Below are 26,521 nucleotides of genomic sequence, written 5' to 3'. Positions count from 1 at the left end.
AAGTTCAGAGTAAGACAAGGAATGTCAGGATGCTTAGCTCCTGTTCTGTCATTTCCTTCTGCCCTTGCTCACTGTTGAAAGTCATGGCAAGCTGGAATTTGGAGAAAGGGATGGTGCCCCATTTATCTCAGACCCTATACAAGTTTAAGCCATGTGTCCCCAAGATGTTGTCCAAAGACAAAATGGCCAATTGTTTCTGATAAGAAAAAGGAATGACAAACAGCATATAACTTTGGTTCTCTTTGTAGTTCCTCTCTTTTGAACACCTAAAGCCACCTCTATCAAATGAGATTTCTCACTAGACAAAAAGGTCAAATAGGTAAACTGAATCAAGGTACTTGATCAGGTTATAAACTTCTTACATAAGACAAACACCAGACTTACCTAAAATGCATATCAGGGTATGAACAAATATGATAAAAAGACAACAAGTAAGTGACAGCTTAGCAGTTAAGGTGCTTGCCTGGGAAGCCTAAGGACCTAGTTTCGATTCCCCAGCACCCACATAAACCAGATACACATGAGGGCACATGTGTCTTAAGTTTGTTTGCAGTGGCTAGAAACCCTGACACTCTCTCTCTCATAGTAACAAAGGGTAGATCCCTATATATAAGGTAATAAAACCAAAGATTACCTTTAAAATAATAACCTTTATTCCCTAGACCATTCTGAAATATTTACAAATGGGGGGACCCATATCCCAAGCTCCCACAGAGCGGAGAAGGAAAAGCGGTACCAGGAAACCCCTTTCCCCAGAAGGGCGCTTAGGCTGTCAAGACAGGAGCAAATGTGGATGGAAGTCTTCACACGTGGGCCTGTCCTGCCAATGGCACTGCTTATGTGCCGTGATGTAAGCCATGCGCAGGGCTGGCGCGTACTGGAGGTGCTGGGGGCTGGGAGCGGTCCAGGAGGACAAGCACGGTGTCCTCTCCTGCACCTTCCTTGCTCCCAGAGACACACAGACCTCATATATGTCCCTGTTTGACTGGGGAGAAAAGAGGGAAATTTGGATGAGGAATCAACTCCTGTAAAGCCCTAATTTCCTCTTCCAGATCTGGTTGGAGGAATGCCCCCCTTCTTTGAGAAGTTGTGAGCCAGATTGGGCATAACCTAGCTCTAGATGCTTCTTTTTCACTTTCCTCTACTTCATTTCAGTTGGGACAATCAGCTTCCAAGAAAGCCCAAAAGTCTCTGCTAAGCCTGTCTCCTTCAAAACTGGGCTCATTTGGATAATACAGGAAGAATAGGAATTGTCCATTGCTTCTCTCCAGAGACAATTAGAAAACATAGTAATGTAACTCCAGACACCACAGAGGAGGAAATTCTTATAAATTATTAACTCAGACAACATCTGATATTTGTAAGAAATTACAAAAATTGGTAACCAAACCAGATAAGAACTTTAAAACAGTTGCTCCAGGTAACAACTTCTGTTTTATTATAATCAGGAAGCCAAGAAAAAAAAAGGGGGGGGACTAGAGAGGGAGAAAAAGGAAAAAATGTAGATGTCACCAGGACATCATGAAAGTTGCTCAGGGAAGGGCATTTAATTGGATAAAATCTAAAATATGTACCTGATGCCAAGGTTTTAGTCAGAGAAACTGAGTCTTATGGTTAAGGACTCACTCATTAACAGCTCACTGATCCTAGTTTATTATGGTTTAAGGGTAATAAAAACTGGCTTAAGATTCTCAGTAAATTGGTTTCCTCTATTCATCAAGGTTTTAACTATTGGAGAAACCAAGTCTTAAAGGTTCATGTATAAGGGTTTAATTTCCAAAGTTGAGCTACTCATACCTAATGACATTGTGACTTTAAAGGTAGCTTCTATTTTTTTTCTAATTCTATTGAATGATCATCACTAGGTTTAATCACTTAGGTTTAAATGATTTAATTTCAATAATAATAACTTTCATCTTCCTGTTAGATAAAATATATTGGGATACCTTGCCTAAGCTTTGTCAGTTTTAAGTCATGGGTAAAACATAAAGTTGTTTCATGTTAATACAAATTTCTATGGTACCCAAGATTAATTGCTATCAAAATTAAGCTAAACACATTGGTTTTCAAATGGTGTTTTCTCTTTCAAAACAGATTTGTCAAGGGTTGTATTGAGCTTAGCTGTTATGGCTCAACAAAGACCATATTCTGCTCTGTTGTATGTAAAGTAATTGTCTCATTTCTGGCATCACAAGTCCAATGCTTATAACAAAATTAACTCTTAAGACATATTCCCTACTTTAGGGTACAACCTCATGCTCAAACAACGGTCCTCATCTGAGAAAAATAATTTCAAACTCTGTAGTTCTGTTTCCAATGTTCCCTGGGTAGTTGGTACCCACACAGGTATCTGGACTAATCAAAGATGTTTTCAAATGCAGGTGTTAAGACTTTATCCTTTTTCTAACAGTTTCTAGGTTAAATTAATTAGTTTAGATTTGTATTGTTTTCAAGACTGATCACAGATTCTGCCTATATTTATAACCATTAGATATTTAAAGGCTATATGCCTACTTTCTATGCCTCTGATATGGCTTATGCTACCACAGAATGACCAAATTTTAAAAGGTTGGACAAAATGACTAAGCTCTTGTGCCATTCTTTAACTAAATCTATTTCAGTAATCAAATGTGCTCTATATGTACATACATCCAGGCTGGTGTAACTTCCTTTCTAAGTGTGTTAACTACCTACATGGAAGCCAAAGCCAATTGAAATCATCGGAGCAAAATATGTTCTAGGTTTAGCAATAGAGCTTGTGTTGAAAAAATAAATAAGTAGAGGCTGGAGAGATGGCTTAGCCATTAAGGTGTTTGCCTGCCAATCCACAGGACCCAGGTTCAATTTCCCATGGCCCATGTAAGCCAGATGCACAAAGGGTACATGTGTCTGGAGTTCATTTGCAGTGGCTGGAGGCCCTAGCATGCCTATTCTTTCTCTGTCTGTCTCTCTTCTCTATCTCTCTCTCTACTTGCAAATAAATAAATAGAAATAAATTATTTGAAAATAAATAAGTAAATAAATAAATAAAGTGGGGTCTGGAGATATAGCTCAGTAGATAAAGGTGCTTGCTTGCAAAGTCTGATGCCTGATGGGTTCAGTTCCCTAGTACCCATGTATGGCCAGATGCAAGAAGTGGTGCATGGATCTGAAGTTCATTTGCAGTGGCAAGAGGTCCTAGTGCCTATTCCCTCTCTCCTTCACTGCTCACAAATAAATAAAATATTTTTTAAAAACAAGGTGGAGGGCCAGGCATGGAGGCACACTCCTTTAATTCCAGCACTTGGGAGACAACGGTAGGAGGATCACCATGAGTTCAAGGCCACTCTGATAATACATAATGAATTCCAGGTCAGCCTAGACTATAGTGAAACCCTACCAAAAAAAAAAAAAAAAAAAAATATATATATATATATATATATATATATATTAATAATAAGAAGATAGAGAGCAACAAAAAATAAGGTGAAGAACTGAGGAAGACACCAATGTTGACTTCTGGCCCTCACACAAAGCCACATGCATGCATGGCGATGCATGCGCGCACACACACACACACACACACACACACACACACACACTACACATGCATACAGAAACATTAAATAAAAACATAAACTGGGGCCAGGCATGATGGCACACACCTTAATTTCAGCCCTCGGGAGGCAGAGGTAGGAGGATCACTGTGAGTTCAAGGCCACCCTGAGACTACATAGTGAATTCCAGGTCAGCCTGAGCCAGAGTGAAACTCTATCTCAAAAACAAAACAAAACGAAATGAAAAAAGAACACATAAACTGGGAGCTGGAGAGATTGCTTAGTGGTTAAGGTGCTTGCCTGAAAAGCCTAAGGACTCAAGTTTGACTCTCCAGGTCCAATGTAAGCCAGACACACAATGTGATGCAATCACACCAGGTGGCACATGAGTCTGGAATTTGATTACAGTGGCTGGAAGCCTTGGCTCATTAATTCTTTCTCTCATTCTCTCTCTGATTAAAAAAAAAAATTAAAAACCATAAACTGGGGCTGGAGAGATGGCTTAGTGGTTAAGGTGCTTGCCTGTAAAGCCAAAGGACCTAGGTTCAATTCCCCAGGACCCGTGTAAGCCAGATGCACAAGGTGGTGCATGTGAATTTGTTTGCAGCAAATGAAGGCCCTGGTGCACCCATTCTCTATATACCTCTTTCTCTCTCTCAAATAATAAAATAAAAAATAAGAAAACATAAACTGGCATCTTGATTGCTGGCGAATTACTTGTGTGTCACGGTAAGCCAGTGGAAATAGTAATAAAACTGCATCTCAAAGAGCAGCAGACTGAGAATTGCTCTGTGGTCACTTAGAACAAGCAGTGCCAACCTGAGCAACAACTTTACCTCTTCTATTGTACTCTATAAGCTCAACAGAAACTGTGTCTATTGGGCTGGGGAGATGGCTCAGCGGGGTAAAGGTGCTTGCTTGTAAAGCCTGCCAGCCTAGATTCAGTTCCCTAGTACCATGTAAAGCTAGATGCACAAAATGGTACATGCATCTAGAGTTCATTTGCAGCAAGAAGTACTGGCAGTTCCATTCTCTCTCTCTCTCTCTCTCCTCATAGATGAATGAATGAATAAGTAAGTAAATTTAAAAAATATATATGCCTATTGGGTCTTGGCAGAATTCATGAAATGATTTGTTGTTGTTTTTGTTTTTCGAGGTATGGTCTTGCTCTAGACCAGGCTGACCTAGAATTCACTATGCAGTGGTGGCCTTGAACTCACAGTGATCCTCCTACCTCTGCCTCCCAAGTGCTGGGATTAAAGGCATGCACCACCAATGCAATGATGTTGAAAAAATCCAAGTGCAACAAATAATTAGTTTTATGAATAAATAACACCTAAAACATCTGACATGATTTTACTTGCATATATTTCAAAAGCAGATAAGAACCCTCTGTAAGTTAGTGGAATAGATACACATCAAGCCAGTGTAGGAATATGGGTATGAATGTACTCAGCCATTGCTTATTTGGTTCTTTCAGTCAAATCCTGGGAGAATACATTAAGGGCTTAAGGTGGACCGGGGTCATGACTAAGTGGAAAACTCTTCTGTTTAATGGTAGTATTTTGTTGTCCAAGCCAGCAATCTAGTTCTATAACCCATACTCCATTTCCCCATAGTGTTTCTCTGGTGTCTCAGCTAAATCTTGAGGTGGGGCTAAGGGTTAGATTCTGTTTTTCCACTGGAGGACATGAGTCAGTGAATAGTGAGATTCCACTTTATCACCACCCAGAAACAAGGTTCTTCAAATCAGGAGCTGGAAAAGTACAGAAATGATTAATATAAAGTCAGGACAATTGATTAGTCTTGGCAGGGTGGGGTGGAATAGGCCAGAGAGGCCTTCTGAGGAAGGATAGATAGTGGACTTTTTTGTTTTTCTCTTTTTAAATTTTTATTTATTTTTATTTGAGAAAGAGAGGCAGATAGAGAGAATGGGCATGCCAGGGCCTTCAGCCACTGCAATCAAATTCCAGACACATATGCCACCTTGTGCATCTGGCTTATGTGGGTCCTGGGGAACTGAACCTGGGTCCTTTGGCTTTGCAGTCAAGCGCTTTAACCACTAAGACATCTCTCCAGCCCTTTTGTTTGTTTTTTCGAGGTAGGTTCTCACTCTAGGCCAGGCTGACCTGGAATCCAGTATATAGTCTTACGCTGGCCTCAAAGTCACTGAGATCCTCCTACCTCTGCCACCCAAGTGCTGGGATTAAAGGCGTGCACCACCATGCCTAGCTTGATAGTGGTGTTTTGGAGTAGACAATACTCTGTCTTTTTTTCCTGATTGGTGTGGGGATGGTTGCTTTATAATTACACTCACATGTTTTATGTACTTTTCTAAATATGTTATAGTTCACAACTACAAACTACTAAAAATACTAATGATAAAAAGTTCTCAAGTGTATTATGAAATCACTTGAGTGTTTAACAGAAAATTAATTGAAGGTGGAGCAGGGCTAGAAGCAGAGGAATTAGGAGGTAGCTGCCAAAATTTAATGAGAGATTATAATGATGTGAGATTATAATGACCTGAGCTAGACTGAATAACATTTTTTTTTGAGGTCGGGTCTCATTCTGGCCCAGGCTGACCTGGAATTCACTATGTAGTCTCAGGGTAACCTCAAACTCATGGTGATCCTCCTACCTCTGCCTCCTGAGTGCTGGGATTAAAGGCATGTGCCACCGTACCTGGCTTTTAAGAATAACATATTATAAATAGGGCCAGAGAGATGGCTTAGAGGTTAAGGTGCTTGCCTACAAAACTATGGACCAGGTTCAAGTCCCCAGAACCCACATAAGCCAGGTGCACATGTTAGCCCATGCACCTGGAGTTCATTTGCAGTGGCTAGAGGGCCTGACACACCCATTCTCTCCATCCATCCATCTTTCCTTCCTTTATGCCCTCCTTCCCTCTCTCTCTTTCTGACTATAATAAATAAATAAAGTAAAATATTAAAAATATTAGAAATACAGTCTATTTTTTAAAACACAGCCAAGGTGAGAAAGGCTGAATGGCAGTCTTGTAGCTTTCCAGCTATTCTTTGACCTTTAAGCCTTTGATGAATTTGACTTGGAAACAAAGTCCAAAGGCAAGTATGCATCTAAGCAGACACTGGGACCTGGATTTTCTCCTTACCTCCTCTAGGTAACTTCATCCAGAGGGTTTAGGCTGCCCGACCAGTGATAGTACAATCACATTTTTTATGACACCAGAATATGAATCAAGTTGAGCTGACATCATAGCATCAAAGTTGAGCTTATATACTATAGCCTATTATTATTTCTAATCACTTTAATCATAGAATCTTATCACTGAAGACTTCATCGTGTGTTTTCACATCTATTTGTTACCAGAATGTTAGCTCTAGAGGGTAATGATTTTTGTTCATTGCTGTGTCTTTAGTAACAAGGGCCGAATTTGGTACATAGTATAAGTGCTTTACAAATATTACTGAATGACTTTTTGTTTGTTTGTTTTTGAGTTGAGATCTTCTAAGTTGCCCAGGCTGAGGCTCAAACCCATGATCCATCCCACTCGTCCTTCCAAGTGGCGGAGATTACAGCATGTACTATGGTACCTGGCTCACATTTAACTATTATTATTAATATGTAATGATCACTATTTTTAAAATTTATTTTTATTTGAGACAGACAGAGAAAGAGAGGATGGGCGTGCCAGGGCCTCTAGCCACTGCAAACGAACTCCACACGCATGTGCTATCTTGCACATCTGGCTTACATGGGACCTGGAAATCAGAACCTGGGTCCTTAGGCTTTGCAGGCAAATGCCTTACCTGCTAAGTCATCTCTCCAATCCCTATTTATTTTGAGGTAGGGTCTCAGTCTAGCCAGGCTGGCCTGGAATTCACTGTGTAGTCTCAGGGTGGCCTTGAATTCACAGCAGTCCTCTTACCTCTTCCCCTGAGTGCTGGGATTAAAGGTATGTACCACCATGCCTGGCTTGTCATGATCATTATTATCCCCATTTTGAACGTTAGAAAATAGATTTGGGGACAATAAGGACTATGTTAAACACTTGATAATTTGGTTGATGATAAAGTCAGTTCTCTTGGTTTTTCCCACTTCACAGCGGAAAGTTGAGGTTTAACATTCTTATAGGTCTGAAACACGAGCTAGGACCACTTCAGAGCACATGGCAGGCACGTCGGACCCCTGTGCATCAGATGAGCTAGGTTAGGAGGGTGAATGCAGTCTACTCGGCTTCCAGCACACTTGCAGGGTCACCTGACCCGAGGCTGCCTTGCACCCAAGCTTCTTCCCACACCTCTCATTTCTCTCTGCTCCCTGCCCCAACCGGTCACGTCTGCAAGCCATAGATGTCAAAGAAATCATTGCAAATACTCTTGCTTTATTTTTTATTTTTTTTTCAGAGAGAAAAAAGTGGCATTTTTGGTGCTCTTCAAAAACCTATCATCCAAGTATAAAAATGTTACATGAAAGAAAATTTATCTTTTTTCTTAGTATTGATTAAAGTTAGTAATTTGAAGCATAAATCATAATGCTCAATGGACATTAGTGGTTACATATCTAGAGTTCACACACCTACAAGATTCCCAGACAACCATAAAGAATAGTAAATCGTAAAAATGAGTATTCTTTCGGGGCATGGTGGCTCTAGCCTTTAATCCCAGCACTTGGGAGGCAGAGGTAGGAGGATCGCCATGAGTTCAAGTCCACCCTGAGACTACATAGTGAGTTCCAGGTCAGCCTGGGCTAGAATGAGACTCTACCTCAAAAAACCAAAAAAAACCCAAAAAAAATATAAATAAATAAATAAATAAATTATATATATATATATATATATATATATATATATATATATATATTGAGAAAATACCTAAAATACACACAACTTAGAGACTATATTTTTGGTTGTTTCCCCCTCTCTTTTCCCCTCCACATTCTGATAGTCACTTTTTTCCTAGAGCAATTTGGTCTACATTTGTATCATAAAAGGCAATTCAATACTGTATATGACTGGCCAAGAGCATCACACAGAGGACTCACCAGAAACTCATTGACAAACTCTTCATTGTTAATTTTCTTCTTCTGGATCTTTTCCAGTAGCTGCTGCAGAATTTCTCTTTGGTCCATGATGCAGGGCAAGAGAAACCGTTGGTGAGCAGGTTGAGAGAGCATATCAAATGTATGTCATGGCTGAGATGCCACCAAGAAGCCACTGTGCCTCCTGAGCACAGCACCCTGCAGGCTGCGGTTTACTGACTTCATCACAAGCCCTAGAGGAAATTAGTACAAAACCAGCCTCTGTGGTCACACAACAAAGCCATCTCCTCCCTCCAGGGCCCTAGCGCCTTCCTTCTCAACAAAGGAACTTGGTTAAGGTTCAAATTTTAACAAACAAGAGGCTAACCAGAACATAAAATGTGGTCTGCTGAAGACTATTCCACTCAGTCACCTTTAAGCAACATTCGTCTTTCTCTTTGCTTCTCAGAGAAAAGGGCAGAATTACAGCTTTAATGGATGAGTTTTGCCTCTCCACATTTCCCCATGAGCAGAAATTCGTCTTTGACACCTGTTGCCCTGTTTCCCAAATGACTTCTGTAGAAAAGGAGATAGACACTTGTTGCATGTCTTATACCTGTACTGTTCTCCCAAAAGTTTCTTGTCAACATTACCAATGGCAAGATTCTGTTCATTGTTTATTCAGAACTTTTAAAAAATACTTGAGGGGCTGAAGAGATATTTAGTGCTTAAAGTGTTTGCCTGCAAAGCCAAAGGATCCCGGTTTGATTCCCCAGGACCCACATAAGCCAGATGCACAAGGGGGCGCATGCATCTGTTGTTCGTTTGCAGTGTCTAGAGGCCCTGGCTCACCCATTTTCTCTCTCTCTCTCTCTCCTTCCCTCCCTCTTTCTCTCTCTCTCAAATAAATAAATAAAATATATTAAAAATATTTGTCATGGAAATGCTAATAAAAATTTTTTAAAAAGAATTAAAATAAACACACTGAGAAGCATATATATATATATATATATATATATATATATATATATATATATATGAGTATCCATGAACATATCACAGCCTTCTGCCACTGCAAATGAATTCCAGTCACATGTGCCACTTTGTGTATGTGGCTTTACATAGGTACTGGGGAATTGAACTCAAGCTGTCAGGCTTTGCATGCAAATGCTTTTAACCACTAAGCCATCTCTCCAGTCTCTGATTCAGAACTTTTAAGTTTGCCATATATACTAACAGGTTCTCTTTCAGATGAAACAAAGTCAACTGCTCAACTGCTTCTAATAGTCTGCCTCTCCCAGGGATTATAGGAGGGGGCAATATGCTGACCTCCATAAAGTGAATTATTGATTTCTGTGCCTTTTGCAAATCCCCAGCAAGTTTTTGAGCTTTACACAGGTTCTGAATATGAACACTGAGCACTGTATAGGATCGTGAGTACCTGATGGGTAGTTAGCACAGTACCTCCAGAATGCACTGCCCGGTCAATAGTGAAGGAACAAAAAGAAAGTAAAATCAACTAACTTGCTGACAGCAGTATACTGTCAAGGTCAGAAAGTCTGAAGAGAATAGCGCATGGTGGAATTCCAGCTATTCATAAGGATTACCATTCACAAGAGAATTATCCTAGGAGCATGAGGTGGCTTAGACAACAAAGTAAAAAAAGAAAGAAGAAAAAGAAGGAAGGAAGGATGGAGGGAAAGGGAGATAAGAAAAAAAGAAAGAAAGAGGGAGAGAGGAAAGGAAGGAAGGAAGGAAGGAAGGAAGGAAGGAAGGAAGGAAGGAAGGAAGGAAGGAAAAGAAAAAGAAAGAAAGAAGGAAGGAAGGAAAAGAAAAAGAAAGAAAGAAGGAAGGAAGGAAGGAAAGAAGGAAGGAAGGAAGGAAGGAAGGAAGGAAAGAAAGAGCCAGGAGTGGTGATGCATGTCTTTAATCCCAGCACTAGGGAGGCAGAGGTAGGAGGATCACAGTGAGTTCGAGGCCACACTAAGTCTACATAGTGAATTCCAGGTCAGCCTGAGCTACAGTGAGATCCTATATTGAAAAGAAAGAGAGAGAGAGAGAAGAAAGAGGAAGAGAAAAAGAGAAAAGAAAGCCTGAGAACTATTTCTAGAGATGACATTAAGACATTTTTACTTTACAACCAATGTTTTAGGAAGCCACCCTCTGTTTATGGCATCTTGGCTCTGGGAGATTGTTCTAGGGAAAGCTTCCTCAGCTGTGCTTGCATAAATCCTCAATGGGTACAAATTCATCCAAGATCTAGTTCAGTGTGACAACCCCCCAGATGATCATTGAAGACAGTTCAATGAGCAGTGTTAACAAGATTAGTCTCAAGTAAGAAAATTGGGAACTATGTTGCTTAGACTTCCTCTATTTAAGATATTAGCAATCCTTTCTGGTTTTGCATTATTCAAACTCCCCTCAGGAAATTATGATTCTGAACACTAAGAGGCTGCACCCTCTGCTGAGCTTGGGTTTGAAGCTAATATTCAAAATACAGAATGTAAATTTTAGTTCACATAAAATAACCCATAATTCTTCAGTAATATTTGTTGGGAATGGTACAATATATTTCAGATTATCACCATTTACCATTAAAATAAAAATTCTTGAGCCCTCCGGAGGCAGAGGTGGGATGATCACTATGAGTTTGAGATCTGCCTGGGGCTACAAAGTGAGTTCCTGCTCAGCCTGGGCTAGAGTGAGATCTGCTCAAAAAGAAAACAACGGCTGGAAAAATGGCTCAGCTGTTAAAGGTGCTTGCTTGCAATACCTGACGACCTGGGTTCAATTCCCTAGTGCCCATGTAAAGTCAGATGTGCAAAGTGGTGCATGCATCTAGAGTTGACATGCCCATACTCACTCTCTGTCTGTTTGCCTGTTTCTGTCTCTTTCTTAAATAAATAAATAAATAAAATAAAAATTAAAATTCTTGCTGAGCATGGTGGTGCACGCCTTTAATCCCAGCCCTCAGGAGGCAGAGGCAGGAGGATTTCTGTGAGTTTGAGGCCACCCTGACAATACATACTGAAATCCAGGTCAGCCTGGACTAGAGTGAGACACTATCTCGAAAAACCAAAAATAAAAAATCTAAAAATTCATGCCATTCTAAATAATGCAGTGGCTACTTAACGATTTTAAAACATAAAAATTATAGAAATAGCTGGTGAGATGTCTTAGAGATTAAGGCACTTGCCTACAAAGCCAAAGAACCCAGGTTTGATTCCCCAGGACCCATGTAACAGGTGTCTGGATTTGTTTGTAGCAGCTAAAGGCCCTGGCATGCCCATTCGCTCTTTATCTGCCTCTCTCTAACAAATAAATATAAAATGAAAAAATTTTAAACTATGGAAAGATTTATATTTAAAAAACAATATTCTGGGCTGGAGAGATGGCTTAGTGGTTAAGCGCTTGCCTGTGAAGCCTAAGGACCCCGGTTCGAGGCTCGGTTCTCCAGGTCCCACGTTAGCCAGATGCACAAGTGGGCGCACGCGTCTGGAGTTCGTTTGCAGAGGCTGGAAGTCCTGGTGCGCCCATTCTCTCTCTCCCTCTATCTGTCTTTCTCTCTGTGTCTGTCGCTCTCAAATAAATAAATAAATAAAAATTAAAAAAAAAAAAACAATATTCTGCAGACATGGTGGCATGCACCTATAATCCCAGCACCTGGAAGGCCACAAATATGAGGCCAATCTGGGCTACACAGTAAGCTCTAGACCAGCCAGGACTACATTGCTAGACTCTGTCTCAAAACACAATAATATTTTTATTAGCAGTTAGGACACTTGCCTGCAAAGCCAAAGGCCCCAGGTTCAATTCCCCAGTATTCATGTGAAGCCAGATACACTAAGGACCCCATGCATTTGGAGTTTGGTTGTAGTGACTAGAGGCCCTGGAGTGCCCAATTCTCAACCCCTTGCAAATAAATTATTTTTTTAAAAAAGACTTAAATCCTAGCTGGCTGTGGAGGCATATGCTTTTAATCCCAGTACCCTGGAGACAAAGGTAGGAGGACCTCTGTGAGTTCAAGGCCAGCCTGGAAGACAGAGTGAATTTCAGATCAGCCTGGGCTAAAGTGAGAGCCTATCTTGAAGAAACAAAACAAAACAAAAATAAAATCCCAGGTTCACAATAAAGCCATATAAAAATATAAAGTTGGCTGACAGAAAGCTGGAAGAAGCCATTCTGTATGCAGTTCAATGAGAGAGAGAGAGAAAGCACCAATGAAAATACTCAACAGTGGACACTGCAAGCCTTATATTTAGTCAGCCAGGCCAAATGAGCCAATGGGTGCAATAGTGGCACATCTGTCATGGTGGAAACAAACTGCTCTCTAATTGGACTGGAGGTCCACTCCATGGGAGGGAATACATCCCTGATACTGAAAACTTAAAACAGGGGTACTCATGAGACATAGGGGTGTAATGTCTGCTGCTGTCTGGATAAATGTATATACTATGCTTATCAAACTGCCCAGTAAGCACTTCTCTTAATGTTCATACCCTTATATTAATGCTACTCTCTCTCTCTTTTTTTGTTTTTTTCAAGGTAGGGTCTCACTTTAACCCAGGCTGACCTGGAATTCACTATTGAATCTCAGGGTGGCCTCGAACTCACAGTGATCCTCCTACCTTTGCCTCCTGGGTGCTGGGATTAAAGGTGTACACCACCATGCCCAGCTGCTACATTCATTTTTGCTAAAGAATCTTCTCTTTTCAGATGGCAGTGACCTTGCGATGACTCAGAAGGCATCATGGTGCTAGAAAGAACTGATAGGAGTGCTCAGTACTGAAATATCTCTATCACACCTTCCAAAGCCCAGGGCCTAATGTGGAAGAGGTAGGAGAAAGAATGTAAGAGCCAAAGGAAGGGTAGGACTCCTTACAACGTGCTCCTCCCAGACACAAAATGGCCTGGATATCCATGACTTCACAGTGCCTGACACTACCTACACAAGACCATCATAATAGGAGGAAAAGATCATGACATCAAAATAAAAGAGAGGCTGACTGAGATGGGGAGGGGATATGATGAAGAATGGAATTTCAAAGGGGAAAGTGGGGGGAGGGAGGACATTACCATGGGATATTTTTTATAATCATGGAAGTTGTTAATAAAAAATTTGAAAAGAAAAAATATAAAGTTATTAAGTCTAAGCCAGACTCAAAGACAAATAACTTACGTTTTCTCTCATATGTGGAATCTGGATTTAAATTTATGCATCTCTGTGTTATAGATCATGAACACAGAAAGGAGATCATGAGAAGGACAGAAGAGAGCTTAAGGGAGCAGGGTGGAGGGGCAGAAAGAGAATGTGATTCATATGAAATGAGAGCCGACTGGAGGAGTATTTGACAAGAGAAAGAAAACCAGCAAGGGAGGAGGATGGGAAAAGAGTGAGAGGAGGAATGAAGTATGACATATATGTATAAATGCCATTATGGGGCTGGAGAGATGCCAGCAAAGCCAAAGGACCCAGGTTCTATTCCCCAGTACCCACATAAGCCAGATATACAAGGTGGCACATGCATCTGAAGTACATTTGCAGCAGCTAGAGGTCCTGGCATGCCCATTCTCTCTCCTCCCCCCAATAAATGAATATATTTAAAACAAAAGAAAATGTCATAGTGAAACCCATCACCTTGTGTACTTACTTTAAACACTACTAAAAGGTTGGAAATGGCTTACTGGTTAAAGCACTTTCCTGCAAAGCCTAAGGACCCAGGTTCTATTCTCCAGGTCCCACATAAGCCAGATATACATAATGATACATGTGTCTGAAGTTTGCTTGCAGTGGTTAGAAGCCCTGGCATGCCCATTTTCTCTCTTTCTTCTATTTGTCTCCATCTCTCTGTCTCTAATAAATTTAAAAGGACACTAATAAAAAAAAAAAAAGAAGCCTAAAAAATGTAAAAAAAAAATCAATTTTGTGTGATGGGATTCAGGATGCTTTATAATTATTATATTACTTTAAGAAAAGAACAACAAAATCCATTAATTTGTTCAGTAAATTTATTAAGTACCCACAATGCAAACCACTAGGATTAGGAGTAGGTATACAATATGTTGCAGTCAGGTTCACATTGCTGGTAGAAATCACCCAACAAAGAGCAGCTTGTGGGGGAAAAAAGGTTTATTTTGGCTCACAGACTTGAGGGGAAGCTCGTGATGACAGAGGAAAACGATGGCATAAGCAGAGGGTAGATATCATCTTCTGGCCAACATCTGGTGGACAACAGCAACAGGTGAGTGTGCCAAACACTGACAAGGGGAAACTGGCTATAACACCCATAAGGCTGCCCCCAACAATACACTGCCTCCAGGAGGCATTAATTCCCAAATTGCCATCAGCTGGGAGCATAGCATTCAGAACACCTAAGTTTAAAGAGGACACCTTGACCAAACTACTATACCATATAAGCAAGCCAGAATGTGGTTTAAAAAAAAAAAAAAAAAAAAAAAAACCCAGCTCATTAGAGCCAGGTATGGTGGCGCACACCTTTAATTCTAGCACTTGGGAGTTCAAAGCCACCCTGAGACTACATAGTGAATTCCAGGTCAGTCTGAGATAGAGTGAGACCCTATCTCAAAAAAAAAGCCTAAAAACTAATTAGTTGATAAAGTATCTCGGGACTAAAGAGGTTGACTTGATTGTTGATGAAAAGAAAAGTATTCAACACCAACTCTTTCTATTTGCAGAGTAGCAAAACAAAATCTTAAAAAGAAAATAATTTTTTAATTCATTTTTATTTATTTATTTGAGAGTGACAGACAGAGAGAAAGAGGCAGAGAGAGAGAGAGAATGGGCACGCCAGGGCCTCCAGCCACTGCAAACAAACTCCAGACGCGTGCGCCCCCTTGTGCATCTGGCTAACGTGGGTTCTGGGGAATCGAGCCTCGAACTGGGGTCCTTAGGCTTCACAGGCAAGCACTTAACTGCTAAGCCATCTCTCCAGCCCAGAAAATAATTTTTTGTGTTTGGGCAAATAATAATAATTTTCTCTTGGTCTAAATCCCTACAACATAAATTTTTACTAGGCTAGAAATGCCTAATTAAAAAAAAATCTATTGTCAAGCTGGAGAGAAGGTTTAGTGGTTAAGGTGTTTGCCTGCTAAGCCTAAGGGCCTAGATTTGATTCCCCAGAACCTAGGTAAGCCAAATGCACAAGGTGGTGCATGTGTCTGAGTGTGTTTGCAACTGCTAAAGGCCCTGGAACACATTCTCTCTATTTGTCTCCCTCTCTCTCAAATAAATCGTTTTTCCAAGCTCATATTTCAGAGCAGAATTTATCTAACTTTATTTATTTGTTTGTTTGTTTTTGAGGTAGGGTCTCACTCTAGCCCAGGCTGACCTGGAATTCACTATGTAGTCTCAGGGTGGCCTTGAACTCACAGTGACCCTCCTACATCTGCCTTCCAAGTGCTGGAATTAAAGGCATGCGCCACCACACCCAGCTTTCTTCCTTTAAAAAAATAAATTAAATATATTATTTGAGAGAGAGGCAGATAAAGAGAGAATGGGCATGCCAGGGCCTCCAGCCGCTGCAAATGAACTCCAGATGTGTGCACCACCTTGTGCAACTGGCTTATGTGAGTCCTGGTGAATTGAACCTAGGTCCCCTGGCTTTGCTGGCAAGTGCCTTAACCTCTAAACCTCTCCAACCCTGTATTTTTTTCTTGTCTCTGATTTGGGAAAAGGAGCTTTCTTTCTATCTTTTTTGTTTTGTTTTTGAGGTAGGATCTCACTTTAGTCCAGGCTGACCTGGAACTCAGTCTGTAGTTCCAGGATGGCCTCAAACACACACTGATCCTCCTACCTCTACTTCCCAAGTGCTGATATTAAAGGTGTGCACCACCATGTCCAGCTTGATGTCATCATTTCTTTCTCCCTCCTTTTATGAAGGTTTTATGTAGGTAGCATTAGCCACTGTGAGGTCATGAATATCAAGGTCATTTTGTTTCTGGAAGCCAGTATCATAAGCAGTTCTCTCCTTCCTTTGGCTCTTGCATTCTTTCCACCACTTCTGCAATGGACCCTGAGCTTTGGAGGGTGTGATAGAGATGTCTTACTTAGTGCTGAACACTCCTCTGTCACTTCTTAGCACTCCAGTGAGTTTCTTCTTGGTATTTCTCCATGGTGGTTACCACCATCAGAAAAGAGAAGCTTCTCGGGCTGGAGAGATGTCTTAGCAGATAAGGTGCTTGCCTGTGAAGACTAAGAACCCAGGTTTGATTCTCCAGGACCCACTCAAGCCAGATGCACAAGGTGGCACATGTGTCTGGAGTTTGTTTGCAGTGGCTAGAGGCTCTGTGCTCCCATTCTCTCTCTCTCTTTCTCTCTCTCTCGCTCTTTCTTATAAATAAAATATTTTAAAAAAGAAAACGAAAAGAGAAGCTTCTCTACCCAAAAGTGAGAGCAGCATTAGTGTATGGTCATAAACCTAAATGCTTAGAGGGAAGTTTAGTGGGTATAACATATCCACTTAGCCAGACAACAGTACTTCTTACTCTTCCACAGCTTATGACCTCTCCCCAGCCATAGGTTTTGACTAGGTTTATAGCACCAGGTATGCATTCCCTCCTGTGGAGTGGGCCTCCAGACCAATCAGACAGCACATGTCTTCTCCCATAACAAGTGTTCCACTATTGCACCAGGTGGCACATTTGGCTGGCTGGCCAGCCCTAAGGCTTGAAGGGTCCACTGCTGGTTAACACCAAGATGGCTTCTCTCTCCCAAAAGGCTGTGTGCCACATAGCTCTGCCCAGCATTCTGACAGCTAGTCAACAGGGCAGAGGTGCAGAACTTTTATAAAACAAACACCAATCTTTAAAAGTTGTTCTACTGTAAAACATAAAGGTATAGAAACATTGTGAGAAAACAAAACCTCAAGAACCCACTTAGTTACAAAGCCATTTCCTGAGCAGACCACTGAAGCGAGAAGAAAACAAAAAACTTTAGGTTTTTTTTTTGGTAATTTTTTTGTTTATTTTTATGTATTTATTTGAGAGCAACAGATAGACAGAGCAAGAGAAAAGGTAGAGAGAGAGAGAGAGAGAGAATGGGCGCATCAGGGCCTCCAGCCACTGCAAACGAATTCCAGATGCATGTGCCACCTTGTGCATCTGGCTTACATGGGTCCTGGGGAATCAAGCCCCAAACCAGGATCCTTAGGCTTCACAGGCAAGTGCTTAACCAGTAAACCACCTCTCCAGCCCCCAGTTTTATTTTAACAAATATAAGCTCCAACTTATTTTTCACATGTCGACAGATACGGGGTGGCGTCACGAGCATGCTGCTGTTCAGTGAAGACAGTGTTGACTCATTTGTCTTGTGTGTGAAGATCAAGAGCTGGGGAGGAGAGACCAGTCATGCAGCAAACATCCAAACGTATTCAAAACTGCACCATGACAGTTGCTGTTCCAGTGATACCCTTGTGGTGGTTTGATTCAGGTGTCCCCCATAAACTTAGGTGTTTTGAATGCTAGGTCCCCAACTGTTGTCAATTTGGTAACTAATGCCTCCTGAGGGAGTGTATTGTTGGGGGCAGCCTTATGGGTGTTAGAGCCAGTTTTCCCTTGCCAGTGTTTGGCACACTCTCCTGTTGCTGTTGTCCATCTGATATTGGCCAGGTGACATCCACCTTCTGCTCATGCCATCATTTACCCTGCCCTCAAGTCTGTAAGCCAAAATAAACCTTTTTATTCCCCCCCCCAAAAAAAACTGCACCATGAAATATTGATTGAATTTTTTTAATTTATTTATCTGTAAGCAGAGAGAGAGACCATGGCCACACCAGGGAGTTTAGATGCTGCAAACAATCTCCAGGTGCATACATCACTTTGTGTATCTGGCTTTATGTGGGTACTGGGAAACTGAACCCAGGTTGTTAGGCTTCACAGGCAAGTGCCTTAACCAGTGAGCAATTACTCCAGCCCTGTTGATTTATTTATTTTTTTTTTTTATTGACAGCTTCCATAGGTATAGACAATAAACCATGGTAATTTCCCCTCCCCTCTTTGCCCTATGAAACTCCACTCTCTGTCATATCCCCTCCCTCTCTCACTCAGTCCCTCTTTTATTTTGATTCCTCCTGTTATGATGGTCCTATGTAGGTAGTGTCAGGCACTGTGAGGTCATGGATATCCAGGCCATTTTGTGTCTAAAAGATTGCCTTATAAGGAGTTCTACCCTTCCTCTGGCTCTTACATACTTTCTGCCACCTCTTCTGCAATGGACCCTGAGCCTTGGAAGGTGTGATAGAGATGTTTCAATGTTGAGCACTTGTTTCAATGTTGCTCAAAATTGTTTAAATATTTGAGGTTTTTTGTGCTTCCAAATGAATTTTAGAATTTTTTTATTTCCATGAAAAAAAACATTGGAATTTTTATAGGGATTGTATTAAATGTGTAGATTGCTTTTGGTAAGATTGCCATTTTCACAATATTGATTATTCCAATCCAAGAACATGGGATGTGTTTCCATTTCTTAGTGTCTTCTGCAATTTCTATCTTGAGTGTTTTAAAATTTTCATTGTAGAGATCCTTTACTTCCTTGGTTAGGTTTATTCCAAGGTACTTAATTTTATTTTGATAGGATTGTGAATGGGAGTGATTCTCTGATTTCATCTTAATCATGTTTGTTGTGAGCATATAGGAAGGCTACTGATTTCTGTGTGTTTATTTTTATCCTGCTACATTGCTATAAGTGTTTATCAGCTCTAAAAGTTTGTTGACAGAGTCCTAAGGGTCCTTTGTGTATAGAATCAAAACATCTGCAAATCTCTTCCTTTCCAATTTGTATCCCTTTTTTGTGTGTCTCGTCTCTTATTGCTATAGCTAAGATTTCCAGTACTATATTAAATAAAAGTGGGGACAGTGGACACTTGGACTAATTTGTTGGGGTGGATGATTTTTCTGAGGTATTCTTATATTCTATTTGCCAACATTTTGTTGACAATTTTTGCATCTATGTTCATAGGGAGATTGGTCTGTAATTTTCTTTTTTATGTTCTATCTTTGTCTGGTTTTGGTAACAGGGTGATGCTGGCTTCATAGAAGGATATGATAGGACAGGACTCCTTCCTTTTCTATTTTATAGAAAAGTTTATGAAGCAGTGGTATTAGTCTGATAAAATTCATCAGTAAATCCATCTGGGCCTGTTTGGCATTGTATAGGGTTCCTGTATCTGTATTGGCATCACTTTCCCTACTTGGGGGAAGTTTTCTTCTATGATTTTGTTGAAAATACCTGTTATGCCAGGCATGGTGGCACACGCCTTTAATCCCAGCACTTGGGAGGCAGAGGTAGGATGATGGCTGTGTATTTGAGGCCACCCTGAGACTTTGTAGTGAATTATAAGTCAGCCTGGGCTAGAGTGAGACCCTACCTTGAAAAACCAAAAAGTAGAAAAATAAAAAATAAAATGCCTTTGGAGTAAAATTCTTCTTCTACTATGCCCTGAATTCTTATGTTTGAACTCTTCATAGTGTCCTGAATATCTTGAAATTCCCATTCAAGGACTTCCTATTACTTTGTCTTTCTTTTTGTTGGATTTACCAGATCTGCCACCTAGTCTCCTAGTTTAGATATTCTGTCCTGTCCTTGATCCATCCTACTGGTGAGACTTTGTACAGAATTTTTTGACTTACTCTGTTTTTCATTTCTAGTATTCTGATTGGTATTTTGTTTTCATTATTTCTGTTTCTTTATTCATGTCTTGTAATGACCTCCTTATTTCATAAAGTTGTTTACCTGTGTTCTCCTTCAGGAATTTGTTTTCTTCTTTGATATCTTTGAGTATAGATTAAAAAAAATTTTTTTTAAATTATTTATTTATTTATTTATTTGAGAGCGACAGACACAGAGAGAAAGACAGATAGAGGGGGAGAGAGAGAATGGGCGCGCCAGGGCTTCCAGCCTCTGCAAACGAACTCCAGACGCGTGCGCCCCCTTGTGCATCTGGCTAACGTGGGACCTGGGGAACCGAGCCTCGAACCGGGGTCCTTAGGCTTCACAGGCAAGCGCTTAACCACTAAGCCATCTCTCCAGCCCTAAAAAAAAATTTTTGAGATCTTTGTCAGGCATTTCATCTAAAACAGTCCCACTGGGGGTCATTTCTGATAGATTTTTATTTTTTGTGGGATCATACTGTCTTGTTTCTTCATGTTTCTTGTATTATAATGTAGAAATTTTTGCATCTTGAGTTAATTTGGTGCTTGGGTTTTTTAATTATCTGCAGTGTTCTTAGCCATGTAAATCTGACTTTATATATCTTCACTGCAGGAGTTAAGATGCCCAGTGTAGCTCTTATCTCCAAGAGAAATATCAGAAGTGATCCTAGATGTTGATTTTGCCTATTATTCAAGTATTGTAATAGACTAGGTAAAACAACTTACTGGCAAATTATAAAATTCAACTGAGCAATAAAGACATTCAATCAAAACCAGCAGACTATTTATAAAAGCATTTATACAAGTGTGGATTAAACTAAACAGTTAATCTAATAAATCCAAAATCCCTAGGGGTGTGTGTTGCCCCACACCCTTAACCCTGTTAACTAGGAGGTTGAGATTTCTGGTCTGAAATAGGTTTCAAGTCAGCCTGGGGCCAGTCAGTCCTTGCCCCCAATAGTGACTGAAGAAAAAGATAAAGGCCCTATAAATCAGGAAACAACAAAGGTAACAATAGTCAACACCAAAATGCAGCTTATTTTAGAATGATAAAGCTAACCAAGAATATATCATTCAAATGTAATAAAATAATAAAATAAAATGTAATAATTCAAAATATAAATTTCCTGACATGGAAAGAGAGATTAGTACTTCCAGTGCAGGCCTATATCTGGCTTTGTATAAGGAGGCTCTGTTACCTTTTTGGGATAGCTTCCAATCTCACTAATGCTGAATGTCCACCTTGATCTCTCTCAGTGCCAGGTAGAGGGGATGAATGAGTTCTCTGGACATTCACAGGCCTGACAGTTGGGGGATGGAAGGCTATGCAGATTGCCTGGAGTTGTACCAGAGCTGCTCAGCTGGTTCCATTTGTATCTCTTTTCGCAACTGCTTGGCTGGCTCCTTCTGTCATCCCCTTCAGGTTTTTTGACTTTGCAAGGAGGCCACCTTGCAAGTGAGCTGGCAGGCTCATGAGTCAGGGCTGCTGGCACCTGAGTGGGATTCTGGCTGGTTTCCTCCTTTCTGGAAGATCTTGGTCTCTCCTACTTCGTTTCCATAGTTAACTGCCGGAGCCTGCTGGCTGATAGGGTTTGAGCCTGATGGGGAATGAGGAATAAAGAAAGACAGGAGAAAGAATGAAAGCAAGGACTCCAGTCCAGGACTGAAGCTCCATTTATTTCTCAGCAGTCCTTTTTATATCTTCTTGCAAACAGTTTGCCCATGGACAAAAATTCCATGACCTATACACAAGTTTCTATCAAGACAACTCCTTTCTGTTACACAGTTTTGCACTTCAATCACTTCTCAGTACAAAAGATTATCCCAAGGTTTGGAAACAAACAAACCCTCTGATCCCAGCAATACAAGCATAAATCATTAAGGAATGGCCAGCTCTTATCAGTAACACTGAATGTACATAATCTTGCTTACATGTAGGTGCTAAAATCTTGCTGCCAAACAGCCCAGAGCTATGGATTCAAGGCCAGCCAAATGGCTCCTGGTAGTTAATAACTTATACACCTTTACTTTTTGGTAGAAAAGGGTATTTTGCTGTGTTTCTGTTTATTTCCCTCCCTAGGCTGCTTTGGTGTGGCCAGCATGACACCATCTTACCCAGAAGTAGCCCTGTTATTTTTATTTATACTTTATTTATTTGCTAGCAGAGAGAGACAGAAAAAAAAAAGATAGAGAAGTGTGTGTGTGTGTGTGTGTGTTAGAGAAAAGGTTTTGTTCTGTAGCCTAGGCTTGCCTTGACCTCACAATCCTGTTTTAGCCTCCCAAGTGTTGGGATTATGGGTGTGTACCACCATGCCTAGCTCTTTTAGGAAATTTTATATTTTATAGATGGTGATTAAGGTGACTTTTTAGGATATAAGACAGAAACTTTATTCTCTTAGTAAAAAGTCTATTCATTTTTCTGTAGCTAGGCATTTTGTTGTCCTTGTGAGGATCATTGCTTTATTTATGCCTTGCAGGGAGCTGTCATGGTCATGGTGGCTGTATTTCTTGATACCATATGATATGGATATGCTAGAATTCATGGAAAACTTACCAATTTTTTCAGTAGTGTTGCCCTTTCAAATAAATAGCTGCCACAATAACCTGAAAAAACATTGATGGCTCTTTTGAAGGCTGGGCATATTTTATGACCTAAATTCATCATATCCAAAAGCACCTGGACCCAAGTCTTTGTTGTGCCAGAGAGGACTGGTTCTTTTATGTTGTTTATAGAATGAAAATAAGTTGCATTCTGGGGAAAACTCTGGAATTGCTTGTGCTTTGCATTTGATGTGTTTGTTTCCTTTGGGGAACCTGTATGTAAAAATCAGAGCTAGTGCTTCATAAACTGTTGATTAGCAGTGAGAATTATTTCCTGTCTCTTTTCCTAAGTTCTATGTTGGAATTGCTTTCCTCTTCTCTGTTACTCCCCTTAATAGTATTCATCATCCCAGGACAGTTTGTAAAAGCAGATGTAGAGAGGTATTTCAAACCCATTCATGTGTTAACTCACAAGCTCTTCAGCTGCTTGAATTATCTAGAACTGTATTCTCTTATTAAGATGGGTTGTCCAAAGACTGTCAAAACTAAGAGTAAGGAGGAAAAAGAGTAATGCAAGAATAAAGAGGAGAGGGAAGAAAATAGTTCCATCACTGGTCTTAGTAATCTTCCATACAGTTCATACTCTAGAAAGGATATTTATTTTTAAAAACCCAGACTTTGTATCTGTAACATAGACCTGTTTCCTTTCCTACACATTCCTCATTCTTGTTTCCCCAGAAAGCTATGGTTAAGAATTTATGAAACCAGATTACATGTTTATATAAAGTTTGTCCTAATTTTTACAAGTATTTGAATTTCAGCTTTTGTATATTTGATGTCCTGTACCATTCATTCATCCACACCAAGGGTCAGCAAGATGGGGGTCAGCCACCTGTGTCCTTTTGCACATGGCTATGATCGGGGGCACTAGCGTTCTGGCACCGCATGGAGAAGTGTTGTTTATAGTTAGGAACAGTAAGCTACACATGTATAATTTGCCTAGCAGAGGACAACACTGCCACAGTTCTTTCCAGAAGGATTTACTCATTCATTCTTAATTTTTAAAAATATTAGAAAATTTAACATTCCTAAGAATATTTTAAATAAAGCCAGGTGTGGTGGCATACACCTTTAATCCCAGCACTCAGGAGGCAGAGGTAGGAGGATCGCCATGAGTTCAGGGCCACCCTGAGACTCCATAGTGAATCCCAGGTCAGCCTGGGCTACAGTGAAACCCTACCTCCAAAAAAAACAAAAAAAAAGTTTTAAATGGTGTCAAATCTGGGGTAGAAGGCATCTTTTTTTTTTCTTTTCCTACAAAGGGCTCCATTTTTGCTGCTTTTCATGACTTAGAAATCCAGCTGTGATCAATAATACAACGAACAGTTTGTATCTTGAGACCATCAGCACTGGAGTGGTTATTGAGAATATGAAAACTTTTCCTTCGGAAACATGGAATTGCTGTTTTTGAAATAGAAGGCCTGGTTAAAATTGTGAAAGATTACTTAAACCAAAGCCAGTTTCAAGGAGTTTTCTCTCCTGTGATTTACCTTCATTTCAGAACTACAAGATATATACAGTAGTTTTTTGAGCTGCCAGGCCCAGGCGGCCAGGGCTGTTGCCTCGGCATCGTGAGTGCCACGGTGATCCAGGCAGCCCCTCAAGCTTCAAGAAGAGTTATCTTAACAGAGCTAGGGCGGTTTGTCCTGTTCCTGAGATGGGAAACAGGCTTTTAATCAAACAGACTATTTAAAGTAGCTTCTAAAAGTTTTATGGGAACAGGAGGGAGAGGTGGATCAGGGGTGGGCTGGCGGCATCATGCTTGGTGTTGTTCGTGTGCTTTTTAAGCAGGAGATAAAACTCATTCTTTAAATCTACAGATCCAGAGACAATGGCCCGATGGGATGGAGCCCGAAGGCGTCATCGAGAGCAACTGGAATGAGATTGTTGACAGCTTTGATGACATGAATCTCTCAGAGTCCCTCCTCCGTGGTATCTACGCCTATGGTTTTGAGAAGCCCTCTGCCATCCAGCAGCGAGCCATTCTTCCCTGTATAAGGGTTATGATGTGATTGCTCAAGCCCAGTCTGGGACTGGGAAAACAGCCACATTTGCCAGATCAATTTTGCAGCAGATTGAATTAGATCTAAAGGGCACTCAGGCTTTGGTCTTGGCACCCACTCGAGAATTGGCTCAGCAGATACAAAAGGTGGTCATGGCATTAGGAGATTACATGGGTGCCTCTTGTCACGCCTGCATTGGGGGCACCAATGTGCGTGCTGAAGTGCAGAAGCTGCAGATGGAGGCTCCCCATATCATCGTGGGTACCCCTGGCCATGTGTTTGATATGCTTAACCGGAGATACCTGTCTCCCAAGTACATCAAGATGTTCGTACTGGATGAAGCTGATGAAATGTTAAGCCGTGGATTCAAGGACCAGATCTATGATATATTCCAAAAGCTCAACAGCAATACCCAGGTCGTTTTGTTGTCAGCTATAATGCCTTCTGATGTGCTTGAGGTGACCAAGAAATTCATGAGAGACCCTATTCGGATTCTTGTCAAAAAGGAAGAATTGACCCTGGAGGGTATCTGCCAATTTTACATCAATGTGGAATGAAAGGAGTGGAAGCATGACACACTGTGTGACTTGTACGAGACGCTGACCATCACCCAGGCAGTGATCTTCATCAATACCCGAAGGAAGGTGGATTGGCTTACCGAGAAGATGCATGCCCGGGACTTCACGGTCTCTGCTATGCATGGGGACATGGATCAAAAGGAAAGAGATGTGATCATGAGGGAGTTCCGGTCTGGCTCTAGCAGAGTGTTGATTACCACTGACCTGCTGGCCAGAGGCATTGATGTGCAACAGGTTTCTTTAGTCATCAATTATGACCCTCCCACCAACAGGGAAAACTACATTCACAGAATCAGTCGGGGTGGTCGTTTTGACCGCAAGGGTGTGGCTATTAACATGGTGACAGAAGAAGACAAGAGGACTCTTCGAGACATAGAGACTTTCTACAACACCTCCATTGAAGAGATGCCCCTCAATGTTGCTGACCTCATTTGGGGGGGCTGTCTGCTTCCTGGCCCTAGCCAGGGTTCAATCCTGGGGGGCTGAGGAGCAATTGGAAGGGGGAGGGAAGGGAGCCAAGGGATGGACATCTTGTCTTTTTTTTTCCTTTTTTTTTTTCCTATTTGAATAAATGTCACTTTTTGATGCAAAAAAAAAAAAAAAGATATATACAGTACACAGGCCGGACGTGGTGGTGCACGCCTTTAATCCCAGCACATGGGAGGCAGAGGTAGGAGGATCACCGTGAGATCAAGGCAACCCTGAAACTACATAGTGAATTCCAGGTCAGCCTAGACTAGAATGAGACTCTACCTTGACAAAAAAAAAAAGAATATAGCACACAGTCAGTGGTTGCCTATAACATTTCTACCAGTTGTGTCAATAGTCTATTGGTCTTGGCATTTCTTGGCACTATGGTTCTCTGTTTTGATTTTTTGTTGTGTGTGTGTGAGAGATATCTTATTTGTGAGGTTTTCTTTGTTTTTAATAAGTAAGTGGCACTGTAAATGTAAATAGATGTGTACAAGTACCAAGAGGTTCTTTTCTCAAATCCCTGAATTTCTGATTTCCAGTTGTCTTTCAAACTTGCATTTTCTTGCTTAGTAGCCAATGACTTGTACTTCACACTTTCCTAAGTTACCTAAAAATTAGGAACACTGAGTTTCAATGGACTGTACTGGGTACTTTTTGCTGA

At 40.8% G+C, this 26,521-nt stretch overlaps 1 protein-coding gene and 1 pseudogene across 1 annotated transcript in view; one reads left to right on the top strand and one right to left on the bottom strand.

The window, feature by feature from the left end:
- The window catches only part of Ptpn22 (protein tyrosine phosphatase non-receptor type 22), a 66,239-nt gene extending 57,591 nt beyond the window's left edge, over nucleotides 1-8,648 (bottom strand). The window contains exon 1 of the mRNA XM_045138796.1: nucleotides 8,562-8,648. Coding sequence (XP_044994731.1) covers nucleotides 8,562-8,648 — 87 coding nt within the window. The remainder of the gene's footprint in view (nucleotides 1-8,561) is intronic.
- Nucleotides 8,649-24,625: 15,977 nt separating this feature from the next.
- Nucleotides 24,626-25,880, top strand: LOC101616559 (annotated as a pseudogene).
- Nucleotides 25,881-26,521: the final 641 nt, after the last annotated feature.

Source organism: Jaculus jaculus, chromosome 19, assembly GCF_020740685.1.
Source record: "Jaculus jaculus isolate mJacJac1 chromosome 19, mJacJac1.mat.Y.cur, whole genome shotgun sequence".
Lineage (NCBI taxonomy): Eukaryota > Metazoa > Chordata > Mammalia > Rodentia > Dipodidae > Jaculus > Jaculus jaculus.
The sequence above is the reverse complement of the archived record's forward strand: the minus strand, read 5'-3'. Positions and strand labels throughout refer to the sequence as shown.